Source organism: Dermacentor variabilis, chromosome 4, assembly GCF_050947875.1.
Source record: "Dermacentor variabilis isolate Ectoservices chromosome 4, ASM5094787v1, whole genome shotgun sequence".
NCBI classification, from domain to species: Eukaryota; Metazoa; Arthropoda; class Arachnida; order Ixodida; family Ixodidae; genus Dermacentor; species Dermacentor variabilis.
The window spans coordinates 234,703,792-234,723,234 of NC_134571.1; the positions used below are offsets into that span (position 1 = coordinate 234,703,792).

The window sequence follows — 19,443 nt, forward strand, 5'->3', positions numbered from 1 at the left end:
CTTTAATCCATTTTATTATAGTGGCATTAAGGCCGGTTGTCTCCAGTTTGTAAATCGGCTTTTTGTGTGGCACCTTGTCGAAAGCCTTGGCAAAATCTATGGTGATTACGTCAATCTGCTCTCTGGCATCAGTCGCCATTGCAAAATCATGTATTTTCTCTACGAGTTGTGTGGTAGTGGAAAGGCTTATTCTGAATCCATGCTGGTATGGGTAAAGTAAAGAATTATTTTCTAAATGGCGAATGATATGCTTAGCTATTATGTGTTTCAAAAGTTTACAAGAAATTGATGTAAGAGATATAGGCCAGTAATTATTCACTATTGTTCGATTGCCGCCTTTAAACGCCGGAATAACTATTGTACTGTGCCAATCTTGGGGTACAGAATGAGTTTGCAATGATTTTTCAAATATAAGTGTCAAGTAACACGACGCCCATTCAGCATATATTTGAAAAGACTGGGTCACTATGTCATCTGGTCCGTACGCTTTCTTTTGCATCTAAATTCAATAGCTGCTGAAATACGCCCCCCTGTGTAATTGTGATGTCATCCACAGGCTGAAAGAAGTGATTAAGGTGTTCTACAATATCTTTTTTGTTTATCAGAACCTGATCTTCTTTCCTGACTTCCTGTGCTTCTTCCTTCCTATCACTGAAGTATCGCCAAAACTTTTGCGGTGATGTTCTGAGGAAATGGCTAAGCGTGTCACTGAAGAATTTTTTTTTTTAAATCCTGCAGGGCTTTCCTCAACTCAGCTCGAAGTCGCGAAATCCGAGTAGATTTATTTTTGCTTTTACGTGGCCTGCTTATCTTTCTTTTCGTATGAATTATGTTCCTGGTTATCCAGGGGCTTTGGTGCTTCGTCTTCTTTACACGTTTAGGGATATAGGTGTCCTCGCAGTGTTGTACAATTACCTTAAAGTTCTGCAACAACTCTTCTACTGTTTTAGTATGGAAGTCAGTTTCCAAGTCGCCAAACGCAGAGACCAGGTAGTCAAGGATGGAAACGTCATTCGCACGTCCGTAAACCTTAATGCGTACAGGAATGTATGGCCTGAAACAAACACTTGTTCCCACTGTGATTGAAACAATAATCATCTTGTGGTCAGAGATACCATTTGCAACATTAACGGTATAAGCACCTATTTTATCTGACACAAACACCAGATCCAACAATGAGTTTATCAATAACATAACATAACAGTTTATCAATGATCTTGAAGTGTACAAACGTATTACGCTAGTTGGAATCGGTTGGTGCAGGACAGGGATAATTGGAGATCACCTTCGTCCTGCAGTGCACGTAAATTAGGCTGATGGTGATGGTTACTCAAACGAGCAAAAAATGCCAAATGGAAGCATGAAATGTATGCACAGTGCAACTCCAGAAAGGATAATTGCATGTTGTGTGCACTAAACGTTGCAACCACTTGTTGTATGAACCTTCTCTGTTTGCAGGTGAAAGCACCTTCTTTGTGGAAGTGAACGAGACTTCGGCAATCTTGCGGCATGCCAGCCAACACTCTTTGGTGTTGCTCGATGAGCTAGGTAAGTTCGTGGCTGTGTTTAGCCAAGAGATAAGCTTTGCTGCATTCAAGCGCCCGGCAAAGAAACCTTTGCAGTGGTCGTTTAGTTATTTTAATGTTACTTGAGTTACTTGAACTGGGCGTTGGCCCAGTTGACATGACAGTAAGGGTGAGAGGTTGCAATTGGGTATAGAGCATGCCTGCAGTATGGAGAAATAAACCCTTGGGATTTATATCAGCTTGAAATTTCATGATATTCACATGTGTACTTATCTTTATCAGGCGACCACGTTTCGACGCCTAACAAATGTTATCGCACAACACGGGACGCGCCTGCATGTATTCGAAGTTTCTGGAAAGTTATCGATGCTTCTATCCACTGTCTTTTGTCGCCAAACCTTGTGTTATCTGATTTTATCGCGGGACGCGAATGGTGTAGAACTTCGTGGAAGGCACACAGGTCCCAACGATTAGTCTGGAACATTCGACGACTGCTGTATAAAATCCGACGCGCTTGACCCGCTGATCAGATTTTCGACGATCGCCGACCGTGTTCGTCGCTATCAATGTGCTATAATTGTAGCCTGTTTTGTGGGCAGAGGTTCACCCAATAAAAGTTAGTTTTGGCCAGCACAACGCGTTGGCGAGCTAGTTGGTGCGAATCCATGAATACTTTGTTTAGCGCAAAACAACAGACACAAGAAAGATGACCAGGACAAGGCGCTACTCTCAACTGACATCATTTTATTGCGTCAATCCTTTATCATCATCATCAGCAGCCTGGCTACGACCACTGCAGGGAAAGGCCTCTCCCATACTTCTCCAACTACCCTGGTCATGTACTAATTGTGGCCATGTCGTCCCTGCAAACTTCTTAATCTCATCCACCCACCTAACTTTCTGCCGCCCCCTGCTTTGCTTCCCTTCCCTTGGAATCCCGTCCGTAACCCTAAATGACCATCGGTTATCTTCCCTCCTCATTACATGTCCTGCCCGTGCCCCCATTTCTTTTTCTTGATTTCAACTAAGATGTCATTAACTCGAGTTTGTTCCCTCACCCAATCTGCTCTTTTCTTATCTCTTAACGTTATACCTATCATTCTTCTTTCCATAGCTCGTTGCGTCGTCCTCAACTTAAGTAGAACCCCTTTACTAAGCCTCCAGGTTTCTGCCCCGTACGTGAGTACTGGTAAGACACAGCTGTTATACACTTTTCTCTTGAGGGATAATGGCGACCTGCTGATCATGATCTGAGAATGCCTGCCAAACGCACCTCAGCCCATTCTTTTTCTTCTGATTATTTCAGTCTCATGATCCGGATCTGCGGTCACTACCTGCCCTAAGTAGATGTATTCCCTCACCACTTCCAGTGCCTTGCTACCTATTGTAAACTGCTGTTTTCTTCAGAGACTGTTAAACATTACTTTAGTTTTCTGCAGTTTAATTCTTAGACCCACCCTTCTGCTTTGCCTCTCCAGGTCAGTGAGCATGCATTGCAATTGGTCCCCTGAGTTACTAAGCAAGGCAATATCATCAGCGAATCGCATGTTACTAAGGTATTCTCCATTAACTCTTATCCCCAATTCTTCCCAATCCAGGTCTCTGAATACCTCCTGTAAACACGCTGTGAATAGCATTGGAGAGGTCGTATCTCCCTGCCTGACGCCTTTCTTTATTGGGATTTTGTTGCCTTCTTTATGGAGGACTATGGTGGCTGTGAAGCCGCTATAGATATCCTTCAGTATTTTTACATACGGCTCGTCTACACCCTGATTCCGTAATGCCTCCATGACTGCTGAGGTTTCAACAGAATCAAACGCTTTCTCGTAATCAATGAAAGCTATAGCACTCCTTTATAGACAGCTGAAACTAGAGGAACATGCGCAGTGAGCACCATGTGGTGGAGCCACTAACATCCGATCACAAGAGCGCACTCATGCGACAGAATCCAAAAAACCATATTGCTGTGACGTTCACAGTATTGCTACTGTGTTCTTCAACGTCACCACCACGTGACAATATTTCAGACATGCATCTCGTGTCATTTTAATACTGCCCATGCCTTGGCTCTCAGCTCGCACCTGGCACTTGGAACAGCAGTCGTGCACCTGCAGACGCAACCATTTCTGTTACCTTAAAAATTTGATCTTCTGTTGGTCCTCAGAGCTCCTGTGAAACTGCTGGCCATGAATAAAGGGAATCTTCAAGCACACAGCATAGTTATGTGAGGGAAAGAACATCTGTACACGAAGACATCGATTTAAAGGAGCAATACTGATAGCAACATACTGATAGCAACAAGCATTTATTAATTACGCGTGAAGCCCACTTCTGCAGAACTGCCGCTGATTGTCGCTGCTTCACTGCTACATACTTCACTGTACCAGCACCTATCAATGGTGGCTCAACATAACGCTCTTCTCCCTGATGTCACGTTGCTGTCACGACCACGTGTGGACACGCCATCACGATCATCATCATCATTTATTGACCCTTAAAGAAAGCAACAAAATCCCAATAAAAAAAGGCATCAGTCAGGGACATACAATCTCTCCAATGCTTTTAACAGCATGTTTACAGGAGGTATTCAGAGACCTGGGTTGGGAAGAATTGGGGATAAAAGTTAATGGAGGATACCTTAGTAACTTGCGATTCGCTGGTGATATTACCTTGTTTAGTAACTCAGAAGACCAATTGCAATGCATGCTCACTGACATGGAGAGGCAAAGCAGAAGGGTGGGTCTAAAAATTAACCTGCAGAAAACTAAAGTAATGTTTAACAGTCTCAGAAGAGAACAGCAGTTTACAATAGGTAGCGAGACACTGGAAGTGGTAAGGGAATACATCTACTTAGGACAGGTAGTGACCGCGGATCCGGATCATGAGACTGAAATAATCAGAAGAATAAGAATGGGCTGGGGTGCATTTGGCAGGCGTTGTCAGATCATGAACAGCAAGTTGCCATTATCCCTCAAGAGAAAAGTGTACAACGGCTGTGTCTTACCAGTACTCACGCACAGGGCAGAAATCTGGAGGCTTACGAAAAGGGTTCTACTTAAATTGAGGACGACGCAACGAGCTATGGAAAAAAGAATGATGAGTGTAAGGTTAAGGGATAAGAAAAGAGCAGATTGGGTGAGGGAACAAACGTGAGTTAAAGACAGCTTAGTTGAAGTCAAGAAAAATAAATGGGCATGGGCAGGACATGTAATGAGGAAGGAAGATAACCGATGGTCATTAAGGGTCACAGACTGGATTCCATGGGAAGGGAAGCGTAGCAGAGGGCAGCAGAAAGTTAGGTGGGTTGATGAGATTAAGAAGTTTGCAGGGAAGACATGGCCACAATTAGTACATGACCGGGTAGTTGAAGTATGGGAGAGGCCTTTGCCCTGCAATGCGCGTAACCAGGCTGATGATGATGATGATGATGATGATGATGATGATGATGACCTATAAAGAAAGCAGTCAGACAAGGAGACACAATCTCTCCAATGCTATTCACTGCATCTAATGAATATAATCACAGGGAACCCTGACCATGAGAAGGAAATTCACATCTAGAAGAATAAAAATGGGTTGGATCGCATAAGTGAGCTCCTGACTGGAAGCTTACCGTTATCATTGATAAAAGAAGGTATACAATCGGTGCATTTTACTGGTCATGACATATGGGGCAGTCTTGGAGACTGACAAAGGAGCTTGAGAACAAGTTAAGGACTGTGCAAAGAGCAATGGAATGAAGAATGCTAGGCATAACTTTATTAATAGACAGAAAGAGAGCGGTTTGGATCAGAGAGCAAACGGGTATTGGCAGCGAGCTCCACCACGGGAAAAGCTGGCTCCACCGTCGGTGTGACGTGGCATGAGGGATCACGTGGACATAGCAGCCGCGTCGGCTGCTTCGAAAACACCAAAGCGAGCTGAAAACGAAAGTGTGATGTCCCCCCTGCGCTGCGGTTCTGATTAAGTGGTGAGGCTTTACCGCCTTGGGCGTCAACTTGACAACATCTGAAACTACTATAATAGGTAGTTGCTGCCTTTGGAGGCGTGCAGCATGGTAGGCTACTGCTCGGTCCTGCAGTGCCGGATGTATGCAACGGAGCTCGGTGTCAGCCTTATTCACACGTAGCCGCAGGGCAAGGAGCTGCGTGAAGCTTGGCTGGCGAAACTTAGAACCGGCAGACAGCCATCGGCTACCACTCGGGTATGCAGCAAGCACACACGCGAGGAAGATTTCTGCTACGACGCCGGGACTGCGCGATATTCGGTGAGTAGCAGAAAATGCGCACTGAGACACTCGCCCGCCCCCGCTACCCGGCTAATTTCTGGACGGTTCGGTCTATGAACTTGTTGATGCTAGATACTGGCAAGTTCACTGGAACGGAAAGGGAGCAGTAAGACACACAATAAAGAAAGGCATGGCATATTGTCATGTTTGTGTTGAGAATTAATGCACTTGATTACAAAAAAGAAGCAGAGGGAAGTCGCACGCTGAGAACACTGATAAACATACAGTGCAACGCAACTTGAGAAATAATATTGAAATGTCCAAGAATTTAGAAGACAAAGAAAGATTGAATCCTCACGACGGCACATCACAGTCGCCGTAGGCGTCAAAATCTATAAGGAAAATATTTTTGAACAGTTCTGATAGTGTCCATGCCACAATGGTTGCTAGTGTACTGTCAAATGCTCATATGCTGCGGCCTAAAGCTCACGGCACGGTACGAAAACGGGCTCACAGCGAAAGCAAAACATTGTGTGCAGACATGCATGCATACATGCAGTTGGTCGCTGCGAACCCGTGCGATCACTGCATTGAGGCTTCATTCTGTTATGCCCCATTTGGTTATACATGCAGCCTACTATAAAAGTATATTTCACATAGTTTACTTTCAGTGCTTGCCTACCGTTCACGCAAGAAAATTAAGCCGCTTCGGGAGACTTCATCGCGGCGACCGCGCGTAGTGGCATTCGCTGTACGTATTCGGTAAAAAGATAGCGTCTGTAAACGATTCTGTGCTTTAAGTTTGCCCAAGATTATTATATCAGCAGTCAAAAACTTCCTCTTGTTTTGAGAGCACCGACATAAATGTCCAGGAAAGCTGCCGCGTGGTGTTTTTATTGAGCGCTGTAAGCGAAACCTATGAGGAGCCCCCCCCCCCATTGCATGATCTTTATACTACGCAAGGGAGGCGCTACCGACAGATAGCGACTCTGTAACTCCTCGCCCCCACAAGATGACCTTCTAATTGACATGAAGAGAAAAAATGGCACTGGGCAGGTCGTGTAATGCGTAGAGTAGATAACTGTTGGACCATTAGGGTGACAGAATTAGTACCAAGAGAAGGGAAGCGTAGTAGAGGACGACAGAAAACTAGGTGGTGCGACAAAGTTAGGAAGTTTGCGGGTGATGTTGGGATCGGCTGGCGCAGGACAGGGGTAATTGGAGATCGCAGGGAGAAGCCTTCATCCTGCAGTGGGCATAAAATAGGCTGATGATGGTGATAATGGTGATGATGACGTGTAATTCATAAGTCACAGGTGATTTCTGTATTGCAATCCGACATGGGCACTATTTCTAACTGGTACGACAAGTGGCTTGTGAAACTAAATACTTCAAAATCACACAAATACTTCAAAAGCGTCACAATGAACTTAATGACAACTTTACTTGTACCCTTAATAAGTACCCTTAATAATAACAATGCTAATCGCATGCTTGGATTTCTACGCCGAAATTTTTCCTCCTTTAAATTGTATTATTCCTAATTGTATTAAGATAATATTGTATGCAACTCTAGTTAAATCAAAATTAAAATATGCTTGCTCTATTTCGGACCCATCTAGCTCTACATTAATCACTGCCCTTGAATCCGTTCAGAACCGCGCTGCCCGATATGTGCTCTCTAATTACTCTCGCTATGCCAGCGTTTCGTCAATGAAAGCTGATTTAGATCTACCAACACTTCGGTCACGCCGTAAGTGCTTCTGCTTAAACCTCTATAGCAAAATTTTTTACGCTAACCCAACACTTAAAAACGATCTTTTCCTCCCTCCAAATTATGTGTCCTCATGGATCGATCATCATCATCATCATCATCCTATTTTATGTCCACTGCAGGACGAAGGCCTCTCCCTGCGATCTCCAATTATCCCTGTCCTGCGCCAACCGATTCCAGCTATTGCCTGCAAATTTCCTTATTTCATTGTCCCACTTAGTCTTCTGCCATCCTCTACTGTGCTTCCCTTCTCTTGGCATCCATTCTGTAACCTTAATGGTCCACCGGTCATCTAACCTACGCATTACATGACCTGCCCAGCTTCATTTTTTTCTCCTAATGTCAATTAGAATATCGTCAATACCTGTTTCCGCTCCGATCAAACCGCTCTCTTTTTGTCTCTTAACCCTTTGAGGGTCGATTTTTTTTATTGCAGATTTCAATTTTTCTTAGGAACTTATTTCGAAAAAAATTCACCGCAATTTTTCTAGGGTGACCGTAAAGTGAGAAAAAAATATTTCGCATTGGTATATATGTACACTTCATTCATGAATAACAACAATAAAAAAGGAAATAAACTTATAAGAATTAAAAATTTGATGCATTTTGATACACATAGTTCAAGGCCTTGAAAATGCACACACGAGAATATTTCGCAAGACTCAAATGTTCCTGCTCTTACACTAATATCTAATATGTACATCCATAGCGTAATCGAACTGCGTAGGTGCGCACACTGAAGAAAACTGTGTGGTTGTGTGCCTGTCAAAAAAGCAAAACGTGTGACAAACTTCCGTTAATCTTCATCTTATCGTCAACCAGAGGCAATTAGCTTTCGCAAGTGTCAGAAAAAAAAAAAAAGCAGCGGAAACGCATGCACGGCGGCATCCTTCCTATGCGCACCCCTGTGAGCACGGAACAAGCGAGAAAGAGGGGGTCGCCCTTTGAGTGATTAGTAACGAGACAGCCATCAGTTTTACAAGCGCAAGAAGCCGAAACCGAAAACAAAACCCGAACCGCCACCCACCCGCGCGCGCACCAATGCGTGGGCGGTACTATATAGATGCGCGGGAGTGAACTAGCGCTAAAACAAACCATGCAATGAAAACCGAAAGATAGAGGCGTGCGAAAAAAATTCCCTGTATTCCCATATAGTGGCAGCATATGACAGGAAAGAAAAAGTTAGGAAATGGGCGCGCTTTTTAAACGTACATACGGTGCCGTAAATATACGGCATCAACCATATTCAGACTTGTTATCGGCGCCGTATATTTGCATCACTGACCCTCAGAGGGTAAACGTTACACCTAACATTCTTCGTTCCATCACTCTTTGCGCTGTCTTTAAGCTAACTTGTTCCTGAGCTTCTTTGTCAACTTCCAAGTTTTTTCCCCCTATGTCAGCACTGGTAAAATACACTGATTGTACGCCTTCCATATCAATAATAATGGTAAGGTTCCAGTCAGGAGCTGACAGTGTGTGGCGTATGCAATGCAACCTATTTTTATTCTTCTGTAAATTTCCATCGTGATCAGGGTCCCCTGTGAGTAATTGACCTAGGTGAACGAGCTCCTTCAGACTGTCAAGGCTGACTGGCAATCTTTAACTCTTGTTCCCTAGTCCAGCTGTTGATCATTATCTTTGTCTTCTGCATAATAAACGTCACACCCACTCTTATACTGTCTCTGTTAAGGTCCTCAATCATTTGTTGTAACTGGTCCCCAGTGTCTGAACAGGACAATGTCTTCTGCAAGTCGAAGGTTGCCGAGATATTCGCTGTTGATCGCTACTCCTAAGCCTTCCCAGTTTAATAGCTTGAATACTTCTTTCAAGCACGCAGTGAATAGCATTGGAGAGATCGTGTCTCCTTGTCTGACACCTTTCTTTATAGGTATCTTCCTACTTGTGGAGAATTAAGGTAGCTGTGGAATCTCTGTAAATACTTTACTTTCCAAAATATTTACGTAAGCACCCTGTACTTCTTGACTACGTAATGCCTCTATGACAGCTGGTATCTAGAGTGAATCAAATGCCTTTTCGTAATCTACGAAAACCATATAGAGAGCCTCATTGTAGTCTGCAGATTTCTCGATAACCTGTTTGATGACATGGATGTCATCCATGTAGAGTATCCCTTCCTGAAACCTGCCTGTTCCCTTGATTGACTTAAGTCCAGTATTGCCCTTGTTCTATTGGAGATTATCTTGGTGAATGTTTTATATAATACTGGAAGTAAGCTAATGGGCCTATAATTATTCAATTCTTTGACACATCCCTTTTTGTGGAATAGTATTGTTACGGAAGGATAAAAGAATAGGAAGGAAGAAGCTCGCGAGACGGGGTCTGCTACGTGTTGTTGCTGGTCAGCCATCATAACTACATTGACTCGGCTTGTGTATATATTGTAAATACAGTCTGTCTGTACTCCCAACGTCTCCGTAACATGGTGGTGGGAGGTGCTCGGTACCACGACTGGAACCGGAGCTCCGCACTGGACGTCGCACATCATCCCCACCATGAATGACAGTGAGCACGCGAGATCAACGTTGTTGCCGCCTCCAACATCACCGTCGACAGCAACAATGCTGTCCCCTTCAGTTTTGGTTGTGCAACCAGAGGATCCCGGAACTTTTTGTGGCACCGACGGCACCGACGCTGAAGAGTGGATGGCTATGTACGAACATGTGAGTGGAATCTACAGATGGGACCCTACGCCTATCCTGGCTAACCTGTTGTTCTCCCTAAAAGGAACGGCAGAAATGTGGTACGAAAGCCACTAAAAGGAGCTAAACAGCTGACTCCAATGCAAAGAGAAGTTGGCAAAGCCGTTTCGCAAACCAGCCGGCCGTAAAATTGCTGCAAAGCAGGAACTGGCCTCCTGTGCCCAATCCCCCACGAAGTTCTATGTCTTGTACATCCAGGACTTGCTGGGGCTTTGTCGTAAAGCTGATCACGACATGACAGATGCTGAGAAAGTCGGGCATCTGCTGAAGTGAATTGCTGACGTCACCTTTATCTGCTAACTTAACCTAACCTAAATGTGCAAAGGTTGCTCTACAGTTGATGCTATCATCAAAGAGTGCCGACAATTAGAGCAGCTCAATACCCAACGCGTCCTGCAACCATTTCCCAGACTTCCCAATACTTCCGCAACGTCGACGTGTGAAGATCAACCCGCACAGCAACATGCATCGCCATCAGAGGACGTGGTGTGCATCGTTCGACGTGAACTGGATGTCATGGCACCCGCAGCTTTCTGTTCATGTCGCCCTGCTGCTACCACTTTTTCCCTTCCTCTCCTACAAGCCATCGTTCAACAGGAACTTGAAAACATTGGTCTACATTCTGTCTGTGCTGCTGCCAACCCCAGAGCCAAGGAACGCCTTTCTACTATTTTCGCTCCACCCCGATGCTTCTCTCCACGTTATCACAACCCGACTGAGTGGAGAACTGTGAACGACCAGCCGATATGTATCACCTGTCGCCGCATTGGTCACGTCAGCTGATACTGTCGCAACTCGTGGCCCTGAACACCTCGCACGCCAACCAACCTGAGCTGTTTTGATAGAAATGCCCGCAGCGTTTCGCCTGCCACCAAGTCTAACAGCACCGACAACTCTGCTAGGAACACGTGGTTCAGTCGCTCATTGTCGCCACGTAGACACCAGTCGCTCTCACCGCAAACACGTCGTCCTTCTTCCCTTTCACCGCAGCCACGTCGCCTTTCATGCCCTGTGGCTTTTGGCCGCACCCTTTCGGAAAACGAAGAAATGGAGCCCTTGGAGGTGGTGCTGCATTCCCTAATACTGCAGCAAATCCTGTGTCTGTGCCCACAAAAAGAAGTGTAATTGACATTAAAATACTTGGCATACCTGTCCAACCACTTGTTGACACTGGAGCCCACGTATCTGTGATGAGTGCTAGCCTACATAGACGTTTAAAGAAGGTCCTGACCCCAGCAGTGCTTCATGTAGCCAACGGCGGCGTGCTGCTTGTTCTTGGAATGTGTACTGTGCGTTTAAGTATAGCCGCCCGCCGTACTTTTTGTTCTCTTTGCTGTGATCAACAACTGCCTTCATGATGTTATCCTTGGACTGGAATTTTTATCCAATCATTCTGCTCTCCTCAACTGCGCAACCAGCATTCTTCAGGTGGAAGTGTCTCAACTCGCCGATGCTCTGAGCACCGCCCCACCAAACTTTTGTTCGCTTCACAATGTGCGTCTGTCACCCGAGGCTGTTACTTATGGCACTTTGACTGCCCAGCCACAGGTTCCTGGCGGGGAATACGTGTTTCGCCCCATCGTCAACGTGCTTTTGACCGGAATGTTGCTGTTCCGCATATGCTGGTCATAGTAGTTGCTAATAACGACGTCGTTCTGCCGCTTCTGAATTTCAGGCTGTGCCCTCAAGTGCTTCCAGCCAGCGTGTTCTTGGCCAGCATTTCTAGTACTACAGAATTTGACATTGAGAGTCTGAATCCTGAGAGTGGCTTATTAGCGCCCATTGCAGCTCACAGCTCTGGTTCCTTAACTAATGACTCCCCGAAAATGATTGCACCTGACCTCACCTCTGCAATGGCCACGGACGCACGTCTCCTGCTTGAATTGTACAGTGACATCTTTGATTTCGGCGACAGGCCTCTAGGCCAAACATCTGTACTTCACCACCGTATATACACTGGAGACATGAATCCTATTCATTGGCATCCCTATCGTGTATCGCATGCTGAATGTAGAGTCATCCAGACAAAATGCTCTCCAAAGGGGTCATTGAACCATCAGCCAGCCATTGGGCTTTGCCTGTCGTCCTGGTGAAAAAAAAAAAAAAGGACAGTACCTGGCGTTTTTACATCAATTATCGCCATTTAAACAAGATCATGCGAAAAGACATCTACCCACTACCACGCATCTATGATGCCTTGGACTGCTTGCACAGAGCTAAATACTTCTCGTCCATCGATCTTCGATCCGGCTACTGCCAGATTTCAGTGGATCAAATGGACTGCGAGAAGACGGCCTTGATCACGCCGGATGGCTTATATCAGTTCAAAGTCATGCCCTTTGGCCTATGCAATGCTCCTGCGACTTTTGAACGTATGATACTCTTTCTGCGAGGCTACGAATGGATCACCTGTCTTTGTTACTTTGACGACACTATTGTTTTTTCTCCCACAGTCGGCAGCCACTTTACCTGACTCGCTGCCATTCTTGCGGTCTTCCGAAAAGCCAACCAACTGAACTCCACGAAATGTCGATTCAGGCGCCATCCGATTACCGTGTTGGGACACCTCGTTGACGCATCCGGTGTACAATGAAATCCGGAAAAAGTTTGCGCCATTCACAGTTTCCCTGTGCCACGTTCTGCTTCTTACATGCGCTGCTTCATCAGCTTGTGTTCATACTTTTGCCGTTTCATCAAAAACTTTGCCGACATTGCTTGGCCTTTGACGGATCTAAAGAAGAGCATGTCATTCACAACGGGCCCCGAGCAGGTTCACGCGTTCACAGCTGTCATCGGGTTTCCGACCACCCCTTCCATACTTGCCGACTTCGATCCAGCGGCACCGACCGAAGTCCACACTGACACAAGTGACCACGGCATTGGTGCTGTTGTTGCCCAACAGCAGAATGGTGCCACGTGCGTGATAGCTTAAGCCAGCCGCCTGCTGTCACCTCCCGAGAGAAATTACTCCATCACTGAGCGGGAGTGCTTGGCTTTAGCTTGGGCTGTCGCCAAGTTCTGGCCATATTTGTACGGCCGCACGTTTTCAGTCATTGCTGACCACCACGTGTACCTCTCTCGGCTGTCTTCCCTCCAGGACCCGACAGGACGGCTTGGTCACTGGACTTTGCGGCTCCAGGAATTTTCATTTATTGTCAGCTGCAAGTCTGGACATCTGCTCAAGGACGCTGACTGCCTCTCTCGACCCCGTGGATCCTCCTGATACTGCTGCAGATAATCCGGTGACCTCCGTGATGGCTTTTACTGACATGATTGACATGCACTCTGAACAACAATGCAATGAATCCTTACAGTGCATCATCGCCGGAGTACAATCTGGCAGCACCAACGAAACATGCTGCATGTTTGTGCTGCACGACGGCATCCTTTACAGCCGCAGTATTTACCCAAACATCCCCGAGTTGCTCCTTGTCCTTCCTTGTCATCTGCAATTCGTCGTTCTCGAACAACTTCACGATGCACCGACGGCGGGACACCTTGGAGTTTTGCGTAGCTGCAACCGCATACGACGCCGGTTCTTCTGACGGGGCCTCAACCGCTCTGTGCGTCGCTATGTCGCAACTTGTGAATTGTGTCAGTACCAGAAGAAACCTCCCCTGACACCTTTTGAATGACTGCATCCAATTGAAGTTCCATCTAAATCTTTCTTTCGCGTAGGCCTTGACCTGCTTGGCCCCTTTTCTAACGATGACTAGCAGGAATAAGCAGGTCGCTGATCTACTGATTACACGGCATGCTACATGATCACAAAGGTGTTGGCGACTAGTTGTGCAACACACATGATTTTCTCCTCCACGACGTCATTCGCCACCACGGTGCACCTCGACAGTTACTTACAGACCGCGGATTGCGGCTGCTCGTTCTTGTCTCGAATTGTTGATGACCTCCTCTGCTCTTGTACCACTGAACACAAGCTGTCCACCGCGCACCACCCACAAACGAACTGTTTTACGGGACGTCTCAACCAAACACCCACAGAGATGCTGTCGATGTACGTCTCTAACAGTCACCGCAACTTGGATGCCACGCTGGCCTACGTGACATTCACGTATAACTCGTCTCAACGTGACACCGCAGGATATTCACCCTTTTATCTTTCGTATAGGTACGACCCCACATTGCCATTTGACACCATCATCCCTTCTGTGCCACGTGTTGCAACTGAGTATGCTCATGAAGTCATCGATCGCGCTCACATGGCACGTCAAGTCACTCGATCTCGCTTATTAGCCTCGCAGTGTATACACAAAGAGCATTATGACCGGTGCCATAGCGATGTTAAGTTCACCCCAGGTGCTTGGGTGCTCCTTTGGTCACCATGTCATCGGTTCGTGCTCACCCAGAAACTTCTCTCTCGCTACAAAGGGCCTTATGAAGTCCTACGTGAAGTTAATGTTGTCAATTTTGAGATTTCGCCATTACTATTTAATCCATCCTCAAGTCTAATGCATCTTGACATCGGGCAGTCTTCACGACTTAAGCCATACTTCGCTCACAATTCTTCCCCTACCATGCGCCGAGACGGCTCTTGAGCACCCGGGAGTGCTGTTACGGAAGGATAAAAAAAGAGGAAGGAAGAAGATCGCGAGATGCTGGCTGCTGCTTGTTGTTGCTGGTTAGCGATCTTTAACTTCACTGACTCTGCTTGTTTGTATTGTCACGTCGTCGAATGTTCAGTGTCAGTCGTTGATTGTTCCGAAGTAATTGCTGGGACCTGCGTATCTTCCACAAAGTTCCACATTATTCGCGTAGCACACACGTGTGTTGTGCTGCTCCTTTTCTTTAAGCGCTCATCCTTCTGTTGCTCCTTTTCTTTGTCCCTGTTTGTTTTGTACAAGAAAAGTTTCTTTAAAAATGAATCTGTTCCAAAAAGGCCGCCTCTCAGCTATGCATGCAATCGGATTACACAAGGTTTGGTCACAGACAGCGGATGGAACCATCAATAACATTCCAGAAACTTCCGATACATGCAGGCGTGTCCTGCGCTGTGCGATAACATTTGTTAGGCGGTGAAACATGTCGCCCAATAAAGACAAACAAGTACACGTTTCAATACCCCCCTCTTTAGAAGCATCGATTCGATGCTGCAAACAAACGAAAGTAATAAACAAAAACACCCGTAGCAAAGAAACAGCAAAATAAGGAAGTTGGTCAGCGTGCGTAAAAGGGCTTAAGACGCGCCATGTGGACCACTTCAGATCATGCGCGGCACCACTATGAATGCTAAGTGCGTCTGGCACGACTTCATAGTCCAGTTCGCCAATACATTGGATGGTTTTGTAAGGTCCGAAATATTGTCGTAATAGTTTCTCACCGAGTCCTCGCCGGGCTGGTACTCGACGTAGCGTCGTGGGAGGTTGTAGTGTCGACTGTCAGTATGCTGCTGATCCTTGATCTGTAGGCGGGCGAGCTGTTGGGCTTCTTCGGCGCGCTGGAGATTGGTGGCGACGTCAAGATTCTCTTCGTCGGTGACGTGCGGCAACATGGTGTCGAGAGCCGTTGGCTTGTTGCCGCAAACCAGCTTGAACGGAGTGATCTGTGTTGTTTCTTGCACCACCATGTTGTAAGCAATTAAAGGTTACGTACGACAGGATTGCGTCCCATGTCTTCTGCTCGATGTTGACGTACATTGCTAGCATGTCAGCGAGGGTCTTATTCAGGCGCTCTGTAAGACCATTCGTCTGTGCGTGGTAGGCAGTTGCCCTCCTGTGCCTTGTCTGACTGAACTGCAGAATGGATTGGGTGAGCTCCGCTGTAAAGGTCGTTCCTATGTCAGTGATGAGGACTTCTGGGGCGCCATGTCGCAGCAGGATATTCTTGATGAAGAATTTCGCTACTTCGGCTGTGCTACCTTTCAGCAGAGCTTTCGTTTCAACGAAGCAGGCGAGGTAGTCCGTCGCCACAACTATCCACTTATTTCCGGTTGTTGATGTTGGAAAGGGTCCCAACAAATCCATCTCGATCTGCTGAAATGGTTGGGAAGGAGGTTCGATTGGCTTTAGTAATCCCGCTGGCCTTGTTGGTGGTGTCTTGCGTGGCTGACAGTCTCAGCATGTCTTGACGTAACAGGCAACGTCGGTGATCAGGCGCGGCCAGTAATACCTTTCCTGTATCCTCGATAGCGTCCAGGAGAATCCGAGGTGCCCAGCGGTCGTATCGTCATGCAGGGCGTGCAGTACTTCTGGACGCAGCGCTGAGGGAACAACAAGAAGGTAGTTGACGCGAGCTGGTGAGAAGTTCTTCTTTACTAGTAGGTTGTTTTGAAGCGAGAACGAAGGCAACCCTTGCTTAAGTGCCCTAGGGACAACATCGGTGTGCCCTTCCAAATACTCGATGAGGCATTTTAGCTCTGGGTCTGCTCGTTGCCGTTCAGCGAAGTATTCCGCACTTATTATTCCAAGGAAGGTGTCGTCATCCTCGTCGCAACAAAACAAAAAAAACGCGCCACAGAAATTCATATTGTCTCATGCCTAGGTACTAGAAAACATAAGGAACACAATGAAAGGAATACTTTTTTGATACGCCAAATATTAGTAATATTATAGCAATTCAATCTTCACTGTTCTACTGAAGTTTTAAAACACCAAACAGACGACACAAGAAGAGACACGGACGAGCGCTTGTCCGTGTCTCTTCTTGTGTCATCTGTTTGGCGCTTTAGTACTTCGGTAACATGCACCAACTAGCCCAACAAAAAGTTCTGCTGGAATATATTTCACTGTTCTAATTGTGGGTACCCTACTGGCTGATCTAAAGTAGAATCGAAAAATTTTAAAGCACAAATTCCAAAATCTGTTCCTACCATTGTGTACTTTGCACACTCAGCTACAAGCCACAACAAAAATTATGGCTCGACTTGCCCTGAAGGCAGAGATATCGCTGCGGCAAATCAGCAAGAAGTCAAAAGTTGGTATCTTGAGAAAATGAAAAAAAAGGAATACATTCACTTTTAATCAAAAGTGCTGAAATAATTTTGCAATATTTTGTAGTGAAAGTGGCTAAAAGCCACCAGGCATGTAGTCGCTCTGACCACGGCCACCCAAATGTGGCTGTCACTGACTGATCTCGGGGCCGTGCGGATGTTGCGTGGAGAGATGGAGTCGGGAGACACAGGCAAGCACAGCAAACAGACTTTACTAACAATAACCCCAAAATAAAACACACTCAAAATGGAATTCAAAACTCAACCGACAAATATAAAACTCCACACTCAATTGCTTATCCTAAATAATGTCCTTATCTTCGCCTACGTGCGTCCTTAGCGCGTTTCGCGCAAAAGTCCAGCAAACGTGGCCTATGGCTGCACGCTAACAAAACAGAACGCTCTTACGAGGTTCAGTCGTGGTATGCATCTCCAAGTCCGATGTGCGTCGGCTCTTGCTCCCAGTTGGTGCTCCCGCCGACTCCGCAAGCATTGCTTCCTTCGTATCGGCCTGCCAGCTCCCTCAGCTCCCTCGTCTCAGATGCCGACGTCCCGAACTATGGTGATGTGTCACACAGGCCTGCCTGGCTAGGCCTAACACCAGGCTCCGCCGCTACCTCTCCGTGTGCCGACGAGAAGCCCCGGGGTCTATCGTCCGTGCTAGTCTGCCGAAGAAGGGGGATCCAATTCCTGGAGTGCTGGCAGCGCCGTGGGGTGCTGCAGCAGGTCCAGGGAGCCTTGCTCGAACGTCGCCGAGGTCGATGGCTACACCTTGGGTCGCCAGTGCCACGGGCCTGTCCGAACCTCCACGGGTCCCGTCACCAGTACGAAGCTGGTGCTCCAACCTTCTTGGCCCAGAGCTACGTCGATAGTCCCACCTTGGCGCCGCTTCTCCTCCAATCACACCTCGGGTCACGCGCCTCGAGGGCTCGTGCCGTTCGGGCCGGTCGGCGCACATCGTCCTTTTCTTTTTTTTTTGTGCCCTATGCCTCTTACATATGACAGTGGCAAAATATTGTTTAGTGCCATTCGCCGATTCCCTGTTGCTTATATTGTGCACATGGCAAGGTTGTCGTTCATGCGGGTCGAGCTCCACACCGACGCGATATCGCCGCAGCATGCGCATGTGATAACAATCTTTATGGCGAGGCCATATTACTGTTCACTTTTGCCTACTGTGACGCTGCCGCCGCACACCTTGCACTTGACAAACGACATCAGTGCGTTCACCGAGTCCTACTGACAATAGCGAAGCCTGCCTCGGCGTCGGCTCGAGTGAGCAAATCTAATATCCGCTTTGTTGCTGGCATTGATGCAAGAACTTGAAGTTTTTTTGAGCATTCATCTCCCTCTGCAACAAATCTGCATGCTGCAACATTGCAGTGTCATGCCGAACGCGGCCGCTGTCCTTGACGATTTCACTCATTTGTGAGCTGGCTAGGCCTATTTTGGCATCGTCTGCAGCTCTGGCATCATTTGCGTTGGCAGCGAGCTATTCTTGATGCTTTCTGAAGGAATGGAGCACTTCTGAAAGTTATAAGCTGATTGCTTCTTCTTTTTACCGAACTTGTGCCTCGTGGCAAACTTCCCCGGTGGATCGGGCATAGTTAGGTACTTGTCACAAACCTACGACTGAGAACAACAAGACGTGCCGTCGTGTCGCCTGCGGAGTGGAGCAGACGACGGGAACCTCGCACAGCCAACCACAGCACGAGTTTTTGGTCACTTGCGCTAGTCAACGAACGTATTGCGTGTTCGTACTTGTTTTTCTCCCCTGATGTCAATGTCACTGGCGCACCGACGGAGGGACTTTTGGTGGGAAATTAAAGACAAAAGGCTCCTCTTTCCAATGAGACCAAGATGGCTGTTATCGTGCACATAGAAAAAGAGCTACGCACCGCGATAAAAAGGGCTGTTTTTGCATGGAATTCCCCTCACAGTGATGTCAATTGATATTGCGGACAAAATACCCTTCCGTGACTTTCGAAACTTGGTGAATTAAAGGAATATTAGCTGGAGATATTGAAAATTTCATTTTCAAAAAATCGATTTTTTTCCCCGCTAAGAGCCATGTCACCCCTTAAATTCGCTAGCCAACACAACACGTGACGGTCGCTGACGACTTTGCATGGCCTGCCATATAGGCAAGGGTGAAATTTTGCTGTGGCCCAAACGATGGCGAGGCATTCCTTTTCGGTCATAGAATAATTGCCTTCCGCTTTTGACTACGACCGGCTAGCCTAAGCTAT

At 46.7% G+C, this 19,443-nt stretch overlaps 1 protein-coding gene across 1 annotated transcript in view; it reads left to right on the forward strand.

Moving 5' to 3' along the window:
- The window catches only part of LOC142580213 (DNA mismatch repair protein Msh6-like), a 745,039-nt gene that overhangs the window by 655,782 nt on the left and 69,814 nt on the right, over positions 1 to 19,443 (forward strand). The window contains exon 28 of the mRNA XM_075691108.1: positions 1,459 to 1,548. Coding sequence (XP_075547223.1) covers positions 1,459 to 1,548 — 90 coding nt within the window. The remainder of the gene's footprint in view (positions 1 to 1,458; positions 1,549 to 19,443) is intronic.